The sequence below is a fragment of the Mercenaria mercenaria genome, chromosome 4, assembly GCF_021730395.1.
Source record: "Mercenaria mercenaria strain notata chromosome 4, MADL_Memer_1, whole genome shotgun sequence".
NCBI lineage: Eukaryota > Metazoa > Mollusca > Bivalvia > Venerida > Veneridae > Mercenaria > Mercenaria mercenaria.
This window is the reverse complement of record NC_069364.1, coordinates 15935473-15961600: the sequence shown is the minus strand read 5'-3', so window position 1 is coordinate 15961600 and position 26128 is coordinate 15935473. Positions and strand designations below refer to the sequence as shown.

General features: G+C 35.1%; 1 protein-coding gene across 6 annotated transcripts; it reads right to left on the bottom strand.

The window, feature by feature from the left end:
* Positions 1-277: 277 nt before the first annotated feature.
* Positions 278-25896, bottom strand: LOC123551070 (uncharacterized). Of its 6 annotated transcripts, none has more exons than XM_053540562.1 (4): positions 9115-9271; positions 7615-7788; positions 2943-3034; positions 282-1042 (listed from the first exon to the last, which is right to left on the bottom strand). In XM_053540562.1, exons 1-4 carry the CDS (start codon positions 9137-9139, stop codon positions 1028-1030), a joined length of 306 nt encoding a protein of 101 aa, XP_053396537.1. In that variant the 5' UTR covers positions 9140-9271; the 3' UTR covers positions 282-1027. The 6 variants fall into 6 exon arrangements, with proteins under 6 accessions (XP_053396536.1, XP_053396537.1, XP_045195668.2 ...); XM_045339733.2 differs by lacking the exon at positions 9115-9271 and adding an exon at positions 25693-25896 and having other exon boundaries at positions 284-1042; positions 2948-3034; XM_045339732.2 differs by having other exon boundaries at positions 287-1042; positions 2948-3034.
* Positions 25897-26128: the final 232 nt, after the last annotated feature.

The window sequence follows — 26128 nt, the reverse complement described above, 5'->3', positions numbered from 1 at the left end:
ACATCCGCACACGTTACAGGTACCAAAGTACAATTTAGAGATATCCGCAGATCTGGTGGAGTACATAAAATATTCAATGATACACTAAAGTGCCAATCAATGAAAAGCGGTTGATATGATAGACGAGCACTAAACGAGAAAACAATGGGCAAAACTAGATTTAGATATTGGATTCGAGGTTATTTGACCTGCATATCCCTACCTCTTTTATGCTTATCGAAACATCTAACGATCCCTCGATGATTATCTCCTATGCTTGATACTTTTACAAGTGTTGTATACTTTTCGAGAACACTCGGGAAGTTTGAAACCATGAGTCGTTTCCACAATGGTAGGATGCACGGACCGGAGGATATTTCTAACATTTCTTTTAAACCCCTACTTGTATTTGAATCAAAATAAAGATACAACATAGTGTAAAAAGTCTCCCCGTGCTTGGACTTAGTGTTGTTATATTTTCTGGTCCTTTGGGATCATGGAGCACACTCTTCTTTTACTGTAACAGAATTCCACTTGAGCCGGTGCCAGGGGTCATGAGGGGTGTTGCATATTTCACAACCTCTCATGAACAGATTCAGTCAAACCGAGTCTGCTATTATGTTGCTTGGTTGCGTTCTATGCTTTCAAATGATCTTTTCACGGATTTTATAATTTTATACAATAAATGTTGTTGAAACTTTGTTTTAATCACAATAAAGAAATATTTGTGAGTAAATAAATATCGAAGTCTTAATTTCACATCGAGAGTGTTGATGAACATGGACTTTTGTGATTTTTCACCATGAATTAAATGAAATTATTTTGGCACAAATGAGAGAAACCTTCTTATAATATTTTTATCAATCTCTAGTGATTTCTTTGATGATTGATTTAAGTTCCTCGTATCGCCTGTGTGGATAGTGTTGTTTAGAAATTTGATATTTCATTCCCAATTCTTTCAGTCTTCTTATTCTTTTCTCGAGTTCCTTTTTCCGCTCCAATTTGAGTTCAATATCAGTTTCCACTTCTTCTTTTGTTTTCAGCTTTTCTATATCCTTATAGTCTGAAATAATAAATTGAAATATTGTTATAATAAACAAGAGAGAATGGTTTCAATTTGATTAGAATTACCCATAGCCCACTAAGATTCGTGCGAATCATTCTAGCGACACCCTTCTTTCGCTTACGTAGAGTAAATGAGGAATCAGTCTATTTAGATTCATCCTTTTCCCGGTAAGTTGTGTGAATGAATCGTCTTCCTTTTTCTTCATCATACCCGGATAACATAACGATGACGACGTAAGTAGATAAATGACTCATTCAATTAAAGTGTGCAATGTACAGCCTTATGTCAAACTTAGGAAAAACATCTTGATTCAGTTAATAATTTTGCTTAAATCATAAAATTGATTGTGTTGATTAATATGAAGTTCTATTTCAAAATTGAATGGTCATGTTTTAAGTCTATAAAAGTTTTACCTGTGGTGGCTGATTTCTGCCATTTCGTGTGTTCGTGTCGGCGAGGCGAAATGTCGAAGTAACAAAAACACGAAAGGTCGAAATAATGCTTATTTGTCGTGTGTTCGCCTTTCGACTTTCGAGGCGAATACACGAAGTAAAGAAACATTGAAGGCGAAATAACAAAATTTCAGAGGCGAACATACGAATTTTTGTATTAATCACTTTTCGTGTCGGCGGGTATTAAAACTTCGTGTTGTCGCACTTCTTTTATCATGTCTTCGTGTATTCGCCTCGAACGGCGATCACACGACAATTGAGCTGTTTTCGACCTTTCGTTACTTCGACCCGCCGACAGGAACACACGACAAATGTTTCGTGTAGGGTCTGCCTTGATACAGTAATGTACAGTAATGTAGCAAAATGATGCGTAATGGTGCAAAATGGGGCGTAATGTATATATAAATTTAATACCAGAACTGAAATACTTGAAGAGTGACATGTTTTATTGCATATGAAACATTTTCTATCATAAATTGAGAAGGTTGTTTGTAAAAATGGTAAAACACATTATCTAGATAGCATTCAAAGGTCAGGTCGGCGTAATGACGGAAGGCGAATACATGAAAGGACGAAATTGCACATTTGTCGTGTGTTCATGTCGGCGGGTTGAAGACACAAAAACATATGAAAGGTTGAAAACTGCTTATTTGTCGTGTGTTCGCCTTTCGACTTTCGAGGCGAATACACGAAGACACGACAAAAGAAGGGCGACAACACAAAGTTTTAATACCCGCCGACACGAAAAGTGAAAGATACAAAAGTTCGTGTGTTCGCCTTTGAATTTTCGTTATTTCGCCTTCAGTGTTTCGTGTCGTCGTGTGTTCGCCTCGAAAGTCGAAGGGCGAACACACGACAAATAAACAGTTTTCGACCTTTCGTGTTTTCGTGTCTTCGACATTTCGACCCGCCGACACGAACAAATAAGTATTATTTCGACCTTTCGTTTTTTCGTTACTTCGACATTTCGCATCGCCGATACGAACACACGAAATGGCAGAAATCAGCCACCATACTTACCTTTTTTCATTATTAAAACAAAAATATTTTTTGTTTCTTTTCTCTAGAGTATCAATTTGTGGGTGACCTGTTTTGCGACGTGGTAGCTATGTTGCGTTTGCTATGCTTCCAAATGTTCTCCTTTTGATTTTTGATTTTAATTTTAGACACGGCGGAAAATTGCTCGATCAAAAATACTGGATTACCAAATTTCATAACTGCTGACTCCTGATTGAATTATCACAGTATCATACAGACAATGCCATATTTCATCGATCGAAACAGTTGATTTTATAACCAAATTACATATTATCAATACAAATAAGACGGGTCGGACAGAAATATCTAAACATACTGGGTACTTTAATATAAGAAGTGATTAAGATGCATTTCTAGACCTTTTAAGTTAAGATAAAACTTGTATTGACTTGATCTAGTCACTTTACCATACCAAATCGCTTTTCGCTTGTTTCAGTGATGTATTCTGGAATTATTGCACTCCTATACGTTTCTGGATGCTCCAAGAACTCGATGCATTCTGCAAATAATTAAGTACTTGGTTGAATGTAACATAATTGCTGCAGATTGTAGTCTCTTATATCCATTCCAAAACTTTTATGTTCTTTTTAATTCATTTTTATAGCAGTACAAAATATATGCCATTTGAGCCATTCGTTTTGATTTCTAGTGTTACATATTTATATACGTTACTTGTATGCGCCCAAATAAAACACTCGTCAACACGATTTTGTCACCTCGTGTCCATCTGCGCTGAGACACTTATGTTACAATCCAGTTTTTTTGTAATAAAGTTGCAAATTGTAATAATTATTACAAAACGGGTTGGAGTGTTAATTACAATGTGAAATGAACATCGTAACCCGTTTTGTTATAAAGTTGCAAAATGTAATACAATTTTTGAGTGTGTGTGAACGTATTTGTGTCATATTTCTAAGGTTCACTATGAACCAAGCACAGTTTCAACTGACTCTGTTCACGAGTGGCAATAAATACCGGTATATATGTGAACATATTTTACGGGCTTTACCTTGAACCAGGGGCCGTATTCATAAAGCATCTTAAGTATAAGTATAAGAAATTGATACCTAAGTATTACTTAGGTTAGAAATTTATTTTACTTAAGTATATTTGTTATTCATAAAACAACTTAATAAGTAATTCTTGTTTTTTATTGTAGACGAAAACATTAAAAAAACAACATTAATTTCAGACAGATACAACATGCACAATTATGTTTAAAGTGCTTTTATCTGAAAACAACACTTTAATCGTACTCACCACGCTATTTTATTTTCTGACTTAAGTCATTTCTTACGTATCATAAGTTTTAGCTGTTTTATGACTAGAACTTAAGTTTTTACTTAGACTTAAGTTGAAATCACCACAAACTTAAGTAAAATCTTCAACTTAAGTCAAAACTTATACTTAAGATGCTTTATGAATACGGCCCCAGGTCAAACTTAATAATTTCAATAACATATATTGTCTTCTGAATTCTAGGGTCCTACAAAAAGTTTTGTTATCGGGATCGGATTTCTTAAGTGCTACGTTTTATCAAAATTATTTTTATTACAAACCTTCAAAGTATTCCCCTTTTACCGAAACACATTTGTGTAACCTTTTTACCCAATCGCGTAAAGCAGATAAATAGTCTTCTTTTGGTTTCTGTTTGACACACTGATAAATGGCGCTGCCAAGAGATCTTCTGGACTTATATTTCTCTCCAGAAAGCATTTTCTTAAGCCTTGGAAATAAAAAAAAAATGTCACATGGATTCAGGTCAGGTGAATCAGGCGGATGGTTTACAATTTCTACCTTTTCAGAAGCCAAAAAAGACTAAACAACCTCGCTCTTGTGAGAGGAGGCGTTGTCGTGTATAAGATGGACTTTTGACTATCCTTTGCTTGGACGTTTCTTATTGTAAAACTTTTTCACTTTCTTTAGTACAGAGATCCTGTAGAATCGCCCAGTGACTCTATGACCAGATGGACAAGGCACTTGAACGACTGGCCCACTAGAATTGAAGAAAATTGCGTACAACATATTTTTCGAACTCAAGGTTCTCTTGGCAAAACAGGTGCGTTTTTTATCTTTTCGCTTCCATTGCTTATTATCAGCCCTTCTCTGTGGCTCAAACATGTGCACCCAGGTTTCGTCACCCGTTAGCAAGTTAGAAATAACCCGACTATCACAGCCTTTGTATGTTTTCAAAAGTTCCCGGACACATTTAAGGCGTTGTTTCTTTTGCTCCTCAGAGAGCACATGAGGTACCCTCCTAGAGCAAACCTTTCTCAGGTCTAAACGCTTTTTCATAATTGTTTGCACACTGCCTTCTGATATGCCAGTACAACTGACTTTATCTTCATGGGCAATCGCGCATCCTATTCGACCACAGCTTTTACAACAGCGATGTTTGCCTTGGTAACAGAGGTTTTAGGCCTACTAGAACGGGTATCATAATTTCCCAGCTTTAAAAGCTTTAACCTACCTTAAACCTGTGCGCATTGCAATGGCATGAGGTCTATACATACCACACAATTCATCAAATAACTGCTTTGAATCTATATCAAGCCTAATGCGGCATTTAATATAGCTACGAATTTCAGTCTTTTCGTCCATTTTACAATTTGACAAGTAAATTGGTCAGTGTATATGACTGCATGTATTTTAATTTCAAATAACTCAGTCATTTGAAAAATAATTTGCACGAAATAAACGGATATCGTATTAAGCTACTGGACACACCATTCAAGTGCAGTGAAGCGTTTTAAAAATACCTAGGATAAAACAACGAAAGCCCATAAGTAACAGAACTTTTTGCAGGACCCTCGTAAAACCGTAAATCAAGGTGCATAATTTATTCAGATCATCAAGAAAGTATGGATGGGCCTGGTGCGAAGAATTTGATGGACTAGTGACTTTAGAGGGCTTGGATGGTGATACAGCTTTTTTTCTTATCAACATCAAGTTTGTATATACCTACCTGAGCCCAACATTCCAATATTTAAATAATAATATATAAGTTGGTGTCCAAAACAGTCACAGCTCTGTAGTTTCCAGGCCTGGATCCAAGTTAAAATACTGCGTTAGGAGGCCAGTCACAAAACTCCAGACCTCACTTGTTGATTCCGAGCGCAGTCATTAAATTGAACAATTGAATGGTTGCATTACAAGTCTTGTTTTAAATAATGATGTTAAACCCTGTTTAATTTTATGCTACCATCGGGATTTGGTTTGTGTATTTTCCATGCTATATTATATGTTACTCTGAACACTGAAGGTTCGATTCCAACATTATATCAGTGAAACTTCCCACATTACCCCGCCTGGTTACCTCAGTAGGCGCCGGGAGTTCTATCATTGGGATTTCGTCATTCTTCCTCCTCTTCTGAGTCATGTAGAAAAGTTGTCATTTACATTATTGGAACTAGAGCTGCTTTTGAGAAAAGCACATGTCTCCCACAACTGCTTCATCATCTAGATTGGCATTTCTTCTCCATTATGTATCTGAGTCAACTATGCACCAAGACCTGTATTGCTGGCATCAGTATTTTCGGTAATTAATGGACCATAATTCCGAAGTACCTGGGCTGATTTGGCTAGTTATCGAACTTGGCTGAGGACTTATTGGCAAACACATTTTGTTCAAGTTTGTTGAAGATTGGATGAGAAATGTTCGACTTAGAGCGCGGACAAGATTTGTAACAGACAGACACACAGACAGGAATAAATCAATATGTCTCACACCACAGTGGTGTGGGAGACATAACTAGTTCAAATGTCTACTAGTACAGAACCCTTGAACAGTGAATGGGTTAACTAATTGTCGTTACATTACTGATTAATACTGCTGTTAAAAAAGCAATTCTAACATATCACACGAACAAACAGGGAAACAAAACTTATTCCCTAAAAACGTCGTATGAGATTGAGGCCACATTATTGCAGAATAGGGCTTTATAGTGTGGATAAATACCAAAGACTTGGGTGATTGTCCCATGCCTCCTCCTACTATCTGATCATATTGAAGTCAGCTAGAGTCAGTTATAGCATAAGTAATTTTTGTTTTCGATGACTAACCAAAGAACTCACTCATCTAGCAAACAACACAACTTCTAGGTTCATTAAATAGATTGCCTGAAAAAGCTAACAACAACAACAAAAACAGTTATACAAAAGTTCTTTTTAGGCTTTTGTTTTACTTGTTTTCGTTAAAACATAAACATGTTAAGTTATCGTGAAAATCATATTTATTTTTAAAAAAAAACACACATTAGAAATTGTAAAATCCACAAAAAGAAGGAAGAAAATGTTATACATTTTCCTGATGTTTATCTCTACTATGTCCGACTGTTTGATTAGGTTATTGATCTTACTGTGCTATTTACTAGACACAAAGTGTACACACATATTTATGGAGCGATAGCTTTTTTTATTTTTATTTTTTTTTTCATACAATTTATTTATGGGTCTGTCCGACTGTGAGGCCATCACAACTGAGGCGAAGATGTCATGTGTCCTACTTTTGACATAATTTTTATTCATTATTTTTAACATAGAAATATAACAACAAATGATGACATTTACTCACACTAGGAAAGTTTATTACATTTTGCAGCTGTATTACAAAACGGATTGCGATGTTCATTTCACATTGTAATAAACACTCGAACCCGATTTTTAATAACTGTAACAGTTTCAATGATTTAATGAATGTTCACTTTGATTTTCTAACAACTTGCTTTCTATTACTTATTTATAATTAATAAAAGCCATATCGTCAATAGTAAGACACATGACATCTTCACCTCCTTCACTTTTATTCACATTAGTGAACCTTAAAAATATGACACCATTGCGTTTACACACACTCAGAAATTGTATTACATTCTGCAACATTATTGCAAAACGGGTTGCAATGTTCATTTCACATTGTAATTAACACTCCAATCCGTTTTGTAATAATTATAACAATTTGCAACATTTTTGCAAAACGGGCTGTAACACACCTATCGCTAATATGAATTATCATCAAGGAATCACTTCGAGAAACAGAAATAACCTCTTTTTATTAGCTAGGAAACAAATGAAATTTACCCTTTATCATATCCTTAAGGTTCCAGTACCTCCATAACACAAACTGTCTTTGGCAAGTCATATAAATATGACGGAGCCAATCTTCGGCGACCTTATAAACATCTTTATACTGTTTCTCTATATCAGTAAGTTCTGCTGTAAGCTCCTTGTTATTTTTTCTTAGCTTTTTAACTTCTGAAAATAAAGGAATTGTTATATTGTATTACTACACTAAACGAAACTAGCTCAGTGTTGCTATATTTTCTGGTCCTTTGGGATAAGGGGTCCCATTCAGTTTTACTATAAAAGTATTCCGATTAAGCCGGTGCTAGTGGGCGTTAGGGGTAATGCTCATATCATTTACTCTCACAAACAGATTCTATCAAACCGAGTATTTAGCGATGTTTTTCAATGAACGTTTTCATTCTATATTTTTTTTTCTCAGCGATATATGATCTTTGTGTGTCGATTTGCCGTGAAATCAAACTCATTCATTCATTAATTCATCCATATGCACTTCATTTGGGTAACTTACAGTCTGCCAGGCTCAGATTCGATGAAATGAATATTTATAGCCTATTTCCACCAACACAAGAGTTCAAGTCTTGGGTGTTTTTATTGTTAATCAACTAGTTATCTGACTACTTGTATATCCTAAATGAGTCAAGATAAAAACCGAGAGAAAACTCGAGCAGTTTCTCATACAGAAGGATCTGCCCTTATGAATCATTAAATAATGTCCCCATGCGAGTATTCTTAATCAACAATTAGGCACATAATTTAAAGTGTGATTTGCGGCCTCAATTACACACTTTTAATGTTATCAAGTGGTTTATACATGTACATGTACTATAAAATGAGACGAAAGTCGTAACGTGTTTTTTTGTTTTTTTTTTGTTTTTTTTACTAACATGTAGCAAGAAATGCGTATTGAAATGTTAAATAAACAATCTACTGACAATTTTTTATTTGATGAACAATTATCTAGAATTAAGATGTTTTTTGTGATAAAATGTAATTAGATGAAATTAATTATGATGAATCATCGTGACTCCTGATTTCAGGACAGTTTGTTTACGTTGTCGTGTGACATGTACGTACACAACGCCAATATTATACCATTAATAAAATGTCTTGAACTGGTTACATTTAAATTTTCTCAGAATTTGTTTTGTTGAAATTTCATTTACTGATATTCTATTTTATTCATCTATACCTTTTACATAAAACTGTATACATGACTATATACATGTCAATAACTCCCTGGACATAATTAAATCCTGAGGCTATTTATAAAAATATTATAGTTCATCAAAACAATAATTTAGTAACAATTAGGATTCAAAATGAAAGAAAGAAATACTTATAAATATATTAAATTGTTTTTAGTAGGAAAATGATGATCATTTTTGTCTTTACATCCACAATTTCTTTAAAATACTAATTGTTTGAATAGAAAATTCTGTACAGTTTCATCATAAATTCAAGCATCATGAGATGTTATTCATTAATACTTCATACCTGAATTAAATAATGGTATATCCATATTTTTATCGTTTACAATTCTTTAAAATTGTTAAATTTCACGTGACATAAGTTATTTTGAATGATCAATTTACGGATGTAAACACTGTTGTATCTTAGCCCAGTATGTTTTCTTTGATGTTTGTAAAGATACACTGTTCAAAGTGTATCTAAAGCTTTTGTATTGATATCAAAGTTCTCTGCTGTCAGTTTTCATTAAGTCAATGTAAGTATGACTGCTGAATTCAGTTTTATTCACAGTGTCAAATGGATTTATGAAAAAATGAAAGTTACATTACACCATCTTTGCCTGTAATGTCAGCAAGTGCAAATGTGCAAATCAAATTTTATTCAATCCAGACTAAGTATAATTTTATTCAGTTTTATTTAATCCAGACTAAGTATAATTTTGCGTTGTGTTTTCTAGCCTCAGCCTCCGACCTGTGTCCAAACTCCTGCTCATATATACACTTGCTTGTACAGCTGTGCTCCACAGGTTCTCTTCCTGTAATGATTGGTGAAGTTTCCTTTATGTGCACCCTTTTCAGCAATTTCTTTCACGAAATTACCTAGTTTATAGACGCCTACCGGTTGATTAGAATATTGGATGATTCTCTTTCTGTTTAATATGGGCTTTCTGTAGAAGTCGTCTTCGTGTCCAAGTGCTTTCAGAGAAGTGTCGAACAAAGTGTTTTTCAAATATCTCCAGATAGCAATGCTATATATATATTACTTGTTTATCATATATATATGTATGCGTGAGTACATGCATGTAAAGTACGTTTATTAAGTAATAAAATAATATATATAGCATTGCTGTCACGAGATATTTGAAATTCACTCGAGGGGCTTGACACACAAACTCTTCAAGGCTTCATAGGGTGCTGTTGATAGAGCAACTGTTGCACTTCATGAAACTGGCGCAGAAAAATTATCCTTTGATAAAAAAAAGATGACACTGTCACAGTTGAAGAAGAAGTGTCATGAATCTTTAATTCTACCACTATGACAGAAGGGATCCCTAATGATATATATTCTTTTTGTAAATAAGACGTTCTTTGAAAACACTTCAATGGGTTCTGAGTCATGTGTGAAATATATGTGACTTACGATGATAATATTAAGACATTTTAGTAAGGTTAGAATTGAGTTCGTTTTCGAATGTTCCAAGGATGGCTGTGTGTCTGGTTTCTAAGTGTTCGTTGATGTTAGAATGAAAAAGAAAATGGCAGTGTTGCACTGTATGTTTCTACGGTTGGAATCATTCGTTAAACTATATGAAATGACATCTACAACACTTTGAGGGATTAAATACGAGAGATTATGGAATTTCAAATTTACAGAAGATTGTCAAAATATATGTCTTACGTCTTTTAGTCAGATTGGAGGATGATACTACTTCCGTGCTCCTGTAACAACTGCAATAAAACGTGCTGCTTCCAACTGTATCTGCTCCAACTCCTTTTCCTTTTTTTGTGTCAAATTATCCCATATTATGTCTGCATACTCTAAAACTGGTCTGATGAAAGAGAAATATTTTGCGAATTTCCGTTTTCTCGTGATATTGATCCACTGCTGAATTGATGTGTGCATCAAATGCATTGAATCCCTCTGAAATGTATTTAAAAAAATTCAGTGGCGTTCAAAAAGTCAGAGAGATCTCAAAATGAATAACATAGTCGATTTTGACTGATATAATAGACTGGAAATAGCTGTATGTATGATAATAAAAGGGCCATTAATACAGTACCTTGATCTGTCACGGTGCATTCGACTCTCGTCGATGTTTTCCGGACCACAAGCGGCGCGTGTGCCTCGCAGGATCCAGACTTGACTATGTGTTGAGTAGGATTTTGCGACTTTATATTTGTTGGCGCCTATGGTCCCAGTACTGGAATCTGTGCTTTTTGAACAAGGGCTATTACGGTTTTTTTGGGGGGTGCTGGCATGTGTATGGGCATAGCCTCCTGCTCCAGAGGTCATTGAATTGTGATGCATGCAATATTTGGATATGTGTGTCTAATTATGGATATTATGCATTCATGCTCGTTTGTTTAGTTATTGTGAATTGCTATGATACTTTGCTATGTAAATGATGAATAATGCTGATGCCCTTATGGGCCAAGTTGTAAAATAAAATTTGAAAAACTTGAATGAAACTTGACAAAATTACAGCATTGCAGAACAAGGTGCTGTTATAATTAATCACTCGGGTTACGCCGTTGTCATAAAGATCTAGTTTACTTTCAAACATTGAAGTATTATTAACTACCACAACAGCAATATTTAAGTGTGGCGGCTGTAAAAGGTCTCCCCGTACTTGGATTCAGTGTTGTTATATTTTCTGGTCCTTTGGGATCATGCAGTCCATTCAACATATGTGTAATAGAGTTCCGCTTAAACCTGTGCTAGAGGGCGTGAAAGGTGTTGCACATTTCATTACCTCTCATGAACAGACTCAATCAAACCGAGTCTACTCGTCGCGTGAGTGGAACGATGCTCTATCTACCATTTTTTAAACGTGGCGAAAATCGCTTCCAAAGTTTAACTCTCGTCTAGTTTCTTTATTTCTGGGCGAAAATGATGATAAATATATCTACTTGTTCCTTGCGCTTAGTTCTTTCAGACTGTAAATGCTTTTAAATACATCTCGTTTTTACTTTTCTGCATTTATACATTTTTCACTTTGGAGATAGAGCAAATTTGACAAAAATAGAAAAAAATGTTAAAGGTGTATTGCTCTATCGGGAGATAGAGCACTGTGAATTTACAAAATTGGACATAGAGCAAGATGATATTTATTACAATTGTATATTGAAAATAGTGCAAGAGCTCTTGAACAGTAATGACAGTCACTGTACTCATTTTGAAATTAAAGGAGGATTGGATTTGGTTTTAGTATCATCAAACTGACACAATATCATAGGCCATATTGCAACTTTCAAGATTTTCTTTGAGGAGGAGGACTCTAGTTGCATTATTTTTGGCACGCGCGGATACCTGGGTATATGACTTTCTTCGTGTCAACTGGATGGCTTCCTCACATGAAAAAGCGAGGTTTCAAACAATGGTGAGGGGCAGGTGTTCAAAGTCAGAAGATTTGGACTGATTTGCCAATGGTTTTACCATCCTGTCCTAATTGCTCAGGGTTAACTGAACTGCTACGCTATAGACATAATTCGCCATGAAACTAGGCACATTGGTCCTACTTATTTGCAGATGGGTATTCGTAAGCCATATCGTAGTATTGTGTTAAACAACAACAGAAAGATTTTGAAGTTTAATTACTCAGTAACCGCAATAATTATTGTCATCAGTGAACAAAGATCTAAAATCTTTTTAGTCGTAACTATTCTATTTGCCAAATACAACTAGCTTTTCATTACGCTGAGTAAGATTTTTCGTGTTTTGTTATTAGTTGGCATTAAGTTTGACATAATACTAAGCATTATAACAATACCTAATGACATTGTCTTTGCAACTAGATATTCTCAGTAATAACTGTATTCTTTCACAAAACGACAGTTTTTATTTTATGTTCAATTTTTGCATGTAACTGTACTTGTCAGTCATACCAGTTCTCTTTTACACAACACAATCAATGTTATATTCATGTCTCTTCTTTTTTTTTAGCTATTAGTATAGGTGGATTGTACGGCGTCCATCGTCCGTCTTCCTGCGTCAACATTGTACTTAAAATTTTTCTCCTCTGAAACTACTGGTTACATTTATACCAAAACTTGGTCAGTAGAATTTGGGATAGATCTCTATCAAGTTTGATCAAATGGTTAATCTTAGCCCCTTTAAGGGCAGCTACTGCCAGCTAGAGCAAAAACAATAGGAAAAACATTTAAGAAACTTCTCATGAACCGCTTGATGGATCTTTATCAAACATAGTCTGTAGCATCATTATAACATCCTCTCCCAAACTGGTTCAGATGGGGACGATTGGCCCCTTTGAGGGGTTACCAGAGCTAAATTAGAAATTCCCTTAAATGATTTTATCTCATGAACCACTCAATGGATCTTCTTCAAACTTGATTTGTAGCATCATTATAAGAATCTTCACCAAAATTGTTCTGTTAGGGGCACTTGGTCCCTTTCAGGGGCTGTCAGAGTTCAAAATAGAAATACCTTTAAACGACTACTCATGAACCATTTGATGGATATTCACCAAACTTGGTCTAGAGACCAGTATAAGGTCCTTACTCAAATTTGTTTGATTAAGGGCACGTTGCCCCTCTTAGGGGCAACTAGAGCTACAAATAGAAATACTTTCTGGTTATGAATCGCTGGACGGATCTTCATCAGAGATGGCCGGTGGCATCATTAGAGGGCTCTCTCTCAATTTTTTTCAAACGGAGACTGTTTGCTCATTCTAGTGTTAAAATCAAAAATACCTTTAATGACTACTTCTAATGAACCACTCAATTGACTGTCATCATTATCGGTCAGTAGCATCATTATATTGCCCCCTCCATTTTTTTTAATTGTGGGTTGGGGTGGGGGAGCGCATGTTATGTCTTAGATCAAATCTATTCAAAAAGGGACACTTTGGCCCATTTATAGGCCACTAGAGTTGAAAAAGAAATAACTTTAGATGATTTCTTTCGATGGTTATGTGCTTTGGTGCGTGACAGCAAAATGATAATAAAAAATAATGAACAGGTTAAAGGATTTTCACCAAACCTAGTTAGAAGCAAAGTCAGATGGTTAAGGCTTCAGTTGAAGGACTTAGGCCCATTTAGGCCTCTTGTTAACTTTTCACATAATTCTGACAATTAAATTAAGGCTCAAAGATATTACATCGCAAATAATATGTCCCGGTCATACCTTTCATACTAATCTTAACTTAACTGGGGGTTTCGTTTTGAGGAGGCTACGTTTTTGGTGCGTGGCATTCCCTGTTTGATATTTTTCTTTGTTTTGTATATATTCCATTTAGTTTCTGCATGTCGTTCTCAAATCTGGTGGCATACATTTCAACTTAATACTGAGTATCATAACAAGAATTCATGGCATTTATTTTGCAACTAAACATTTGCAGTCACAGCACACATGTTTCATATTTGGTACAGTTACATCATGTGATACTTTAATAGTTTTGTGGCATTGATTTTGATTCACACCAACCATTTGTAATAAGTATTGACTACTTAAAATTTTAAGAAACATATTTATCTATTCTCTCTCACAAACACAATCGTTTTTTATATTCCTCACAGTTTCTTCATGTACGTACTTTCATTTAGTGAGTTGAATTTCAGCATTGCATTCCTTGTTTGATTTTTTTTTTTTGATTTGTCATTGTTTTTTAAATATTTAATTTTCAATTTTCTCTGTTGTCAAGGGTTGCAAGTTTAACGATAGGATTTTTGCGTCTGGAAGTAGGGCTATTGTACTGCCAGTTCTTGTTGTCTTACGAATGCTGCATTCAGCAAAATTTGCATAGCTAAAAAAAGTGATCAACAAGAAAATTAGTTGGCGCCTTACTGTAACTTTGTAAAGTAAAATATGTTCTGTTTTTGGTTTTATTTCTACTGCTCTTAATAGACAATAACTTACTATCACAAATTTGCTTCTCGGAAACATGTTTGCAAATACCGTTGTTATATTCAGTGGTAATTCTTAAGATACAGCTTCAGAATGACGAAAATAGTTTCTATCCGAAATGCACATCAATACAGGTCTGTTGCAAATCTTGCAAGTATTTTCTTGCCTACAGCTTAAATGACAATGCTATGTGTTTGTATAAGTAATAAAATGACAAAATAACCTGTATAAGCAATCTCACCTATGCATGTTGTGTAGATAGGCATTCTAAGTATATTTCAAACATGCTACAACTATGCCTATCCGCCATATTTTGTTGTGATCACATGCATGTAACTGTGCATGCTACTGGTTAAAATGGAGTTAGAGCAATTCTGGATTAAGTTAAATGGAGATAGAGCACTCCTTTACAAAGTATAATGATGATCACATGATGTTAGTTTATGTGTATGATTGGTCAGAATAATTTTAAACATTACAGTGCTTTAAGTCCTGGAGATAGAGTACTTTAATCGTTACTGTTACATTCAAACAGAGGACATGGAGCAAAGTATTACGCAGGATCTTTCTCTATGACGTCAAATGTTACGTTTTCTTGCTCCAGAACGATAGAGCTCGGCGAGACAAACAAAATGACGTAAAAATCTCATTTTTTCAAAAAATGGAGATAGAGCACTATAAGAATCAGGCGACGTACTATTATTCTTCTTGATTGCATTCTTTGCTTCCAAAGGATCTTTTTACAGATTTTATTTTCATGTACTTCAGCGAAAACATATCTATAGCGGGCACAAAAAAGCAATAAAAAACGAAAAAAAATGGAAAAGAAAAGAAAGACACAAACATCTAGATTCGTTAGGAAATATAAAGTATTTTGCAACATCATTTAATTAAAACAATACTCACGAACGACAGTATTTGAAATAGGCGTACTATGAGGGGAAATGTTTATAAGGTTAAGAAATTGTACCGAAATCTTGTTATCTATAAATTGGAAAGATTTGTAACCAAAAGTAATGACCTAAATTCTTATTTATGGGAGATGTTTACGTCTGCATTTATACTTTAATATTGACTAAATTAATAGTTCTCTGGTAAAATGTATACACCCATTGCGTTGTTGGTAGCGATTTGTTTCCAGCATGGAACGCTGGCGGCGGATGTTGACCAGCTTCAACAAGAAGTAGACAGCATGAAGTCCCAGATGGCGGAGTTACAGTCCACCATACACAAAATGCTGGCACAACTAAGTTAGCTCTAATCGCATTTATACTGTTGTTGATATAGAGAACTTGAATAAGTATTCGCTGAACTTTTGACCAATTGTTACGCGATCTATGAACTTGATAAGAGACACACGAGTGATGCATGACTCCTTACATTTTTGTCGTATTTACCTCGACTGTAGGGAAATTATATTTTTCGTGTCCACGTACTGCCTGGCATAGACACAGTAATAGTTTCTGAAAGTGAAAAGTATGGCGTGATTAAAGCAGAATTCAGATATGCAACCGTATCAACTACGTACATGCGCACTTACGCGTTTTGCAGACGCTAAGTTACTATTTTTGTCCGAAATCAATGAATAAACCATTAGGGAGATTATAAAATGTAATTGGATGTAGGTCACTTAATCTCAAAGCCGCAATTAAAGAAATTGTATTTGTGTTTGCAGATGATACATCTTACTTGGCAACCCTAGCCAACTCCATACCGCACTCGGATCCGGTAGCCTTCACGGCACACTTGTCCATCACAATCCAGAACATACCTCTACACCAGCATGTCAGCTTTGACCACATCATCACCAAGATAAGCGGAGCATACAGCGCCTCTACTGGTGATATTGTGGCTCCTGTGTTCGGAACATACGCCTTCTTTGTCACTGCTACAAACACACCTGGACACTCCACATCTCTTGCTTTGATGAAAAACGGCCAATGGCAGTCAGTCACGTTTGCTCACGGAACGGAAGCCACGCCCACTCAGTGGAAAACAAGCACCATGTGTACCATGTTGCTTCTCACTTCCGGTGATGAAGTTTGGGTACAAAATGAAGCCAAGTTTTCAACGACTGAGGAACTGGACGGATACAATTACTCTTCATTTTCCGGCTTCCTGATACATCAATTGTAGCTTAACTCTTTGATTGTGATGGAAGCAAAAATATAGTTAAAGCATATAATATCTCATAACACATGAATTTTCTTAGAAAACTCATGTCAAAAAATTAAAAATATAATATTACATGAATAAAATATACAAGTCATATCCATAAGAAAAACGCATTTGGAAAATACATACACACCAGTGCTCTATGCAATTAAATTAAACATTAAATCATATGGTATTTGTGACAGCAGTGATTACAGTAGCGTTAGGGGAGGTAATCGCTGCTGGGAGTTTGCTTTCACGTAGCTCCTATCATCCAGTCTGACGTTTTCTTTCGACAAAGTTTTGATTATACAAGATACTAAATACATGTAAGTGTTTTATTGATAATTAGTATCGGTAGTTTGTTGTATATTCATACAGTATTTTCTGTCTAGATAGATAATTGCCTTTGCGAAAAAAAGCCTCAGATGAAATGAACTTAATAAAGGTAGAAGGAGGAGCCTCATTCAAAGGACAAGTTTTGAACCGACTAAAGAATAAAATATAACATATATTAAAACAAATGTATGAAATAATAATATAATTGTAAACTTAATCTAGTCTAAAATAGCAATAAACACATTTAAAAACAATAAACACATTTAAAAACAATAGCAAGTGCATATCTAAGGGGAAGAATAAATCACAGAAAGCTTTAAAAAAAAGACTACTAAGATATTACAGATAGTGTAGTTGGTTGTATGTGTTGAAACAGAAAGACATATGGGTACATGTTTGCAACAGATTGGCAGATATCATAGTTTGCAACACAAATACAAAAGCAAGCAAACACATAAGCAGGTGCGATAAATAAAGCAAGAAGAAAATCCCGGCATTGGAAGAAATTTTACAATGTCATAAATAGCATATGTGTCAACAATACATACAAACAGCAATGCAAAACTTAGACGATCTATATTTAGAACAAACACAAAATGGTAGATTCAAGAATGGTAACCTGAATATAATTTGTGACACTACAAAGCTTCATAGCAACAGGCAAGAAAACACAAAAAGCTAACACAGACTAGAAAAAGCAACATGCAAGGAAAAAAGAAGAAAAAAAAACCAAACAAACAAAACTAACAGCTAAATTAATACACATACGTACATATATACATACATATATACATACATACATAACACCAGTGCTGTAAGAGCTCACCAGCCTGCGTTACAAGCAATGCACTTGCAGTCTCTGCCACTCCAAATAAATATGAGGCTTCTGAATAAGTTGGAGTTTGGGGATGTCCTGAAGTGTTCTGGAAGCGACTTCCACAGCAATATCGCAGCATACTTTGGGGAGTTCTTACAACAAGATCAGAGAAGACATGTAGTGCAGTATCATTAAACTATCTTAAAATTCGTACATGAAATGAAGGTAAATTTGCTTTTTCAAGTAGCTTTTTCAAGTAATACTGCAGACGTGGAAGAATAATCATCGTACACACATCTTAAAGCTCGCTCTTGAATCTTAACCATTTTCTTGATATTAGGTTCAGAGCAGAAATGCCATGCTAGTAAACAAAAGTTAAATTTTTACAATACAAAAGTGTAGAATAGTGCATACTGATAGATAGCCTTACGTAATTCTCTGTTCATATATGGCAACTGTGCATTTCGTCTGTACATTTGATTTACAGGAGCAGGTTTATCAATAACTGATACCACTTCATTTTCAAAAGCATCATGCATAGTATTTATATCAGCTGATTTTATAATTTGAGTATTTTTCAAGTCTGATACATATTCATTTACATTCAGCTTTCTGAAACTTCTATACATGTAATAAACTAGAATGTGTCTGTAGGACACAGGGTGTGTCCCCCACTGGTACATTTGTCACAAATAAGGGGAAATCATTCAAATGCTTGCAGTCTTAATGGGGTATAGCCTCAAAAAATATTTATGAAATGGATTCATTATTCTATACCATATACTTTTTGAGCTATGAGCATCACAAACAAAAAAATTCACTATTTTGGCTATTTCAAGGGCTATAACTTTGTAATAAACGCTAAAATTCTCAAGAAGAATGCCAAGTGTGCAAGGTCACATTATGATAAAGACTCAAGCAAGGTTTCATGAATTTACATTAAATACTTTTTGAGTGAGGCACATAATTAGGCGAAAATGTGCATTTTTTGACTATTTCAGGGGTCATAACCCTGGAAATAGGGGGCTGACCCAGATGAAAAATAGGAGGTGCGCAAGTTCATATCATGATAAAGATTCATGCAAGGTTTCGTCAATTTATATCAAATACTTTTTGAGCTAGGCATATCACAAGGTGAAAATGTGCATTTGTGACTATTTCAGGGGCCATAACTCTAGAAATAGGGGGCGGACCCAGATGAAAAATAGGAGGTGCGCAAGTTTATATCATGATAAAGACTCATGCAAGGTTTCATGAATCTATATCAAATACTTTTATGAGCTAGGCGTGTCACAAGGTGAAAATGTGCAGTTTTGACTATTTCAGGGGCCATAACTCTAAAAATAGGGGGTGGAGCCAGACGAAAAATAGGAGGTGCGCAAGTTCATACCATGATAAAGACTCATGCAAGGTTTCATCAATTTATATCAAATACTTTTTGAGCTAGGCGTGTCACAAGGTGAAAATGTGCATTTTTGACAATTTCAGGGGCCATAACTCTAGAAAGAGGGGGCGGACCCAGATGAAAAATAGGAGGTGCGCAAGTTCATATCATGATTAAGACTCATGCAAGGTTTCATGAATCTATGTCAAATTCTTTTTGACACCACCTGGTGTATACTCGTACTGGCGCGATTGTGATGTGAGTGGTGGCAGAACTGTACAGGTGTCGTAAAAGTGTCTCTTTTTATAGTGCACATAAGAACAGCGTCCAGTACTGATCTTATGGAGTGTGGCTGCCTGTACCGCCCTCTTGAAGATGTCAATATATAATTGATGGTGGTCTGTGGCAGGCTATTTCATAACCTTATGGAATCTGGAAAAATTGAGCGTTGGGACACCAGAGTACGGGCAAAGGGCACAACGAAACACTAATTGTGCCCCCTGGCTAAAGTAATGGGCTGTAGGTGCGTCAATGGGATGTCAATAAAACCATGGACTATCCGATACATCATTATAACCTTTGCCTGTATTCTGCGTTCTTGCAAGCTCGGCCACTGGAGTTGGCGCAGCATGTCTGTGACACTACTGGAGCTGCGAAAGTCTGAAGAGACCATCTACAGCTTGTAGATGTTAGCTGTCGTAAACGGATCCCAGATCACAGGGGTGTATGATGGTGTATTAATGTTGTATAACATAGCTCTTTCTTCTTTCTCGGACATGGATAAATGTTTCTGTGTACAAACGACCGGGTGTTATTGGCCTATTATGCTTATATGGTCGTTCCAGCTCAGAGTGTTATGGAAATTTACGCCCATGTATTTCGCTGTCGGTTTCTTCAGCTATATGACTATGGATCGTATATGGAACTTTGATTGGTCGACGCTTGGTGGTAATATATAGAACTTGGCACGTTTGCGGATGGAATTGCATAAGCCAGTCTATCTCCCAGCTATCTAAATCCTGCTGGAGAGCCTAAGAATCTGTCTCTGATTTGATATTTCGGTAGAGAACACAATCATCCGCGAATAGTTTGACCATTGAATTAGATGACACGTACTCAAAAGGTCATTTATAGCAGGAATATTAATGGCCGGAGGACACTTCCTTGGGGCACTCCTGACTGCATTGGTGCGGATTGAGACCCATCAAGGTGGACGTTTTTGGGTGCGGTTTTCCAGAAAACTGCTAATCCAGATAGAATATCTCCTAGAAACATACAGTTTTCAAATTTGGTGAAACACTTATCAGCTATACTTAAAAAAAAATTCTGAAAATAAACCCAGACTGTTTGCTGTAATTTTTAATGCTACCATGCCCATATTGGATAAATATGCTATTTCCGAATTTATATCCCTTGTTTAATTTTGCGCAGAACAAAATCCGCACCGTCAAATTCACCGAGTCTGCAATTTTCACTGTTTGCCTTGATATCGGTGCTTCTGAGGGATCTAATTTTCAGATTCTTTTATACTCCATAGGTCTTTAATTTGCGTCATTGAATTCATTACCTCGGTGATCTTAATGTTCATTTAACAACAAGTCTTCTTCTGGATCTGGGTCATTCAAGTTTATAAAGTTCATGTACATGCAGTTACATCCTTTATACTTGTCTTTGGTGAGGTGCCACCCATCCAGTCTTCTCTCATTTGTGGAGAACCTGAAATGTTAGAATTACTGATATTCAGTATTGTTGTTTCGTTTGTACCTAATGACCTGAGTATGGATTCATCAACAATCTCGAGAATTATATTCCATCAGAACCACGGATGAGCTTCACTGCATAACTGGATCCAAAATACATATGTCGAAGGGAGCGTTGCAGACGTATACTGTGGAAGTAAAATATCGACTGGACGTTTATCCTGCTGTCAGTACTGTATCTATGCATTCATGATTCGTTTGGATATGGCGCCTGCTTTCTTTTATTTTGTAACAATGCATGCTGCCGTTATAGGACCTGCATATCAATACCTCTTTTATGCTTATCGAAACTTCAAACGCTCCCTCGATAATTTTTGCCACGGTGGGGAATCACGTAATTTCACATGATAGTAGCAAGGAAATAATGGAGGTTCATTGAGGAAGACAAGGTATTTTGACTTGAATACATGACTATTTTTATTGCAACATACCCTATATATTTCCTATGCTTGATACTGTTACCATTGTTCGGTACGTTTCGAGAACACTCGGGAAGTTTGAAACCACGAGTCGTTTCCACAATCGTAGGATGCACGTACCGGAGGATATTTCTAACATTTCTTTTAAAACCCTACTTGTATTTGTATCAAAATAAAGATGCAACATTGTGTAAAAAGTCTCCCCTTGATTGGACTTAGTGTTATCAGGTTATTATATTTTCTGGCCCTTGAGATCATGGAGCACACTCATTTTTACTGTAACAGAATTCCGCTTTCAGAGCCGGTGCTATGGGGCATGGGGGTAGTTGCATATTTCATAAACTCAGACTAACCGAGGCCTGGTTGCGTTCTGTGCTTTCAAGGGATCTTTTAACAGATTTTATTATTACTTTATACTATAAATGTTGAAAATTTGTTTTAATCGCAATAAAGAAATATTTGGGCGAAGTCTTAATTTCACATAGAGTGTGTTGATGAACATGGACTTATGTGATTTTTCACCATGAATTAAATGAATTTTTGGCACAAATGAGAGAAACCTTCTTATAATGTTTTTGTCAATCTCTGATGATTTCTTTGATGATTGATTTCAGTTCCCCGTATCGCCTGTGTGGAAAGTGTTGTTTAGAAATTTGATATTTCATTCCCAATTCTTTCAGTCTTCTTATTCTTTTTTCGAGTTCTTTTTTCCGCTCCAATTTGAGTTCAATATCAGTTTCCACTTCTTCTTTTGTGCGCAACTGTTCTATATCCTTATAATCTGAAATATGGGTAGAAAAAGTAGACAACTCAAGTTTGCAACGCGTTTCGTATTGAAATAGTTCAGGCAAACATACAATGTATATTAACGTAAGTATTTGAAATAATAAATAGGAATATTGTTATAACAAGCAACAGGGGATGGTTTTAATCTCTTACCCATTTAGATTCGTGCGACATATTTCTGTTATTTCTAATATAGACTAAATAAGGAATCAGTCAATTTAGATTCGTTCTTAATCCAATGTACTACTAAAGATTAATTGTATTTTTCTTCATCATACCCGGATTGCATAATGAGATGACGCGAGTAGATAAATGGTTCACCCAGTTAATGTACCTAATGCACAGTCTGAAAAATATCTTGATTCACTTAATATTTTTGCTGAAATTATAAAAGTGATTTTGTTGAGTATTATGTAATCCTATGTATAAAATTGAATAGTTAGTGTTTTTAATTCCTTGAAAGTCTTTACCTTGTTTTTATTATAACAAAAATATTCTTGTATATTTTCCTCTAGAATGTCAATTTGTGGGTGACCTGTTTAGCCGCGTGGTAGCTATGGTTGCGTTTGCTATGTTCAGTGATTTCCAATGGTCCCTTTTTTAATTTTTAATTTTCATTTCAGACACGAAACATTCCTGATCAAAATAATAATTGACCAAATTTTATCACTGCTGACTCCTAATTGAATTATCTCAGTAACTTGCAGACAACGTCATACTGTATCGATCAAAATAGCAGATTTAATAACCAAATAACACAATGCTGTTTTTTTTATCCATGTATTTATTCCAATTCAAGTAAGACGGGTCAGACAAAAAATATCTAAACATATACTGGGTAATTTAAGAAAACAGTGGTTAAGATGCATTTCCAGAAGGTTTAAGTTAGAATAAAATTTTGTTGACGTGACCATGTCACTTTACCATACCAAATTGTTCTTCACTTGTTTCCGTGATGTATTTTGGAATGATTGCACTCCTATACGTTTCTGGATGCTCCAAGAACTCAATGCATTCTGTAAATAATTAGGTACATGGTTTAAAGCAACATTATTGCTGTAGATTGCAGTCTCTAATATTTATCCCACGAATTTATATTTTGTTGTTTTTATTCATTTGTATAGCATACAAAATATATGCCGCTTGATCCATCCGCTTTGGTTTCTAGCGTTACATATTTATATACGTTCCGTGTATGTGACTCAAATGAACTCGTCAACACGATTTCGTCACCTTGTTTTCTTGTTTCTATGCCGAGACAGCTTTCTCAGAAAGAATTGGCTAATATGAATAATCATCAAGGAACCACTTCGAGAAACAGAAATAAACGCTTTTTTTAATCTAAGAAACAAATGGAATTTACCCTTTATCATATCCTTGATGTGGCCATACCTCCATAAGAAAAACTGTCTTTGGCAAGTCATGTAAATATGACGAAGCCAATCTTCGGCGACTTTATAAACATCTTTATACTGTTTCTCTATATCAATAAGTTCTGCTGTAAGCTCCTTGTCATTTTTTCGTAGCTTTTTTACTTCTGAAAATAAAGGCATTTGTATAATGTTTTACTACACTAAGCGAAACTTTCTCAGTGTTGTTATATTGTCTGGTCCTTTGGGATAAGAAATCCCATTCGGATTTACTAGAATAGTCCGGTTAAGCCGGTGTTAGTGGGCGTTAGGGGTAATACTCATTTGATTAACTCTCACGAACAGATTCAAACAAATCGAGTATTTAGCGATGTTTGTCAATGTATGTTTTCATTTTTGTGTGTGTGTGTTTTTTTCTCAGCGATATATAATCTTTTTGTGTCGATCTGCCGTGAAATCAAACTCATTGATTCATTTGCACTTCAATTGGGTTCTGATTATGGTCTGCCAGGCCGAGATCTGATAAAATAAACATTTTGTAGCCTATTTCCACGTCGACAAGAGTTCCATTCTGGGAATTCATTCGTTTACTAAATGACCAAAAACGGTAAGTTTAGCTGGATACACAATTTTAATCGGACATTTCGACTGTTTGAAATTCGGCAATAACCGCGATCCCGCGTCCTTTACTTCTTTTTGGAAATTCAAAATCAATGGCTAATCCAGGAACATCTTTAACAGTTTACTCTACTCATTATGTATTCCACACCATCGTTAGATATTACGTCTCTCCTTATATAACACCTGTCTGTTAGTAATCTTCATTTCCAGTTTTCGTCATTCTTTTGTTGTTGTTTTTTTTCGGAGGGGTGAAGTGAAGGGGGCGGGGAGGGGAAGGGGGGTGCGCGAGGGAGTGGAGAGTGGTAGTAGTTATCTGACTACTTGTATATTCTAAATGAGCCAAGATAAAAACCGAAATTATAGAGCAAACGTCAACAATTTGTTATAAAGAAGGATCTGCTCTTATGATTCAATAAATAATGTCACCATGTGAGTATCCTTAATCAACAATTAGGTACATAAGTGCGATGTCCGGCATCAATTATACACTTTAAGTGTTATATCAAGTGGTTCTATGTTTTGTCATATACTATGTATAAAATGAAACGAAGGTTATAACGTGATTTTTTTACAAACATGTAGCAAGAAATGCGTACTGAAACATTAAAGGCGTACGCTAGAGTCTCTATATATGAGATGGGCGAAATTTTCCCCAATAATAGGATTTCTTCAAACTTTGGATATTGAAGGACAATCATCTAAGAACCAAAAATATGCAATAAAAATCATAGGTCACCGGTACTGAAAAAGAGTTATCTGCCCTTGAAAACGGCATTTGTTGGCCGAATTCAGGCGTATGCCTTTAAATAACCATTCTACTGACAATTATTTTTATTTGATTAACAATTATTTAGAATTCAGATGTTTTATGAGATAAAATGTAATTTGATAAAATTAATTATGATGAATACTCCTGTTTGCAGGACAGTTTGTTTACGTTGTCATGTGACATGTACGTACACAACGTAACTTTAAAATCGTTAATAAAACGTCTTGAATTGGTTAAATTTAAATTTTCTCAGGATTTGTCTTGTTAAAATTTCTTTTATTGATATTTTGTTTTACTCATCTCACCTTTTACATAAAACTATATACATGACTATATACATGACAATAACACTCTAACCATAATTAAATCCTGAGGCTATTATAAAAAATATTATAGTTCATCAAAACAATAATTTGGTAACAATTAGGATTAAAAATGAAAAAAAAATTAATTAAATTTTAATTGTTTTTAGTAGGAAAATAGTGATCATTTTGTCTTTACATCCACAATTTCTTTTAAATACTAATTGTTTGAATAGAAAATTCTGTACGGTTTCATCATAAATTCAAGCATCCGGATATATTATTCATTAATACTACATACCTGAATTAAATAATGGTATATCCATATTTCTATCGTTAACAATTCTTTAAGATTGTTAAATTTCACGTGACATATGTTATTGAATGATAATTTACGAATGTAAACACTATTGTATCATATTTATCATATCCTAGTATTTGAATCAGAGTGTATCTAAAGCTAAAGGATCAAAGCAAAACAGTGCCGTAACTGAAGTGTGCAGTATCTGTGATGCACCTTTAGTGCACAACAAATTTGAATTAAAATTAGTATTTCAGTTGGGAAACATGCATGCACACGATGGTATTAATACCAAAGTTCTCTGCTGTCAGTGTTCATTAAGTGAGACTTTTGAATTCAGTTTCATTCACTAAGTGTCAAGAGATGGAAATTACATTACACCATCTTTGCTTGTAATGTCAGCAAGAGCAATTATGCAAGTTTTATTCAGTCCATA

Coding starts and splice junctions, on each gene's coding strand:
- LOC123551070 (XM_045339733.2), bottom strand. CDS start 25,717: ATGGATATACCATTATTTAATTCAG. Junction 7,789..25,692: donor TATACCATTATTTAATTCAG/GTATGTAGTATT, acceptor CTTTATTTTCAG/AAGTTAAAAAGCTAAGAAAA. Junction 3,035..7,614: donor CCTTAAGGATATGATAAAGG/GTAAATTTCATT, acceptor AATTATTTGCAG/AATGCATCGAGTTCTTGGAG.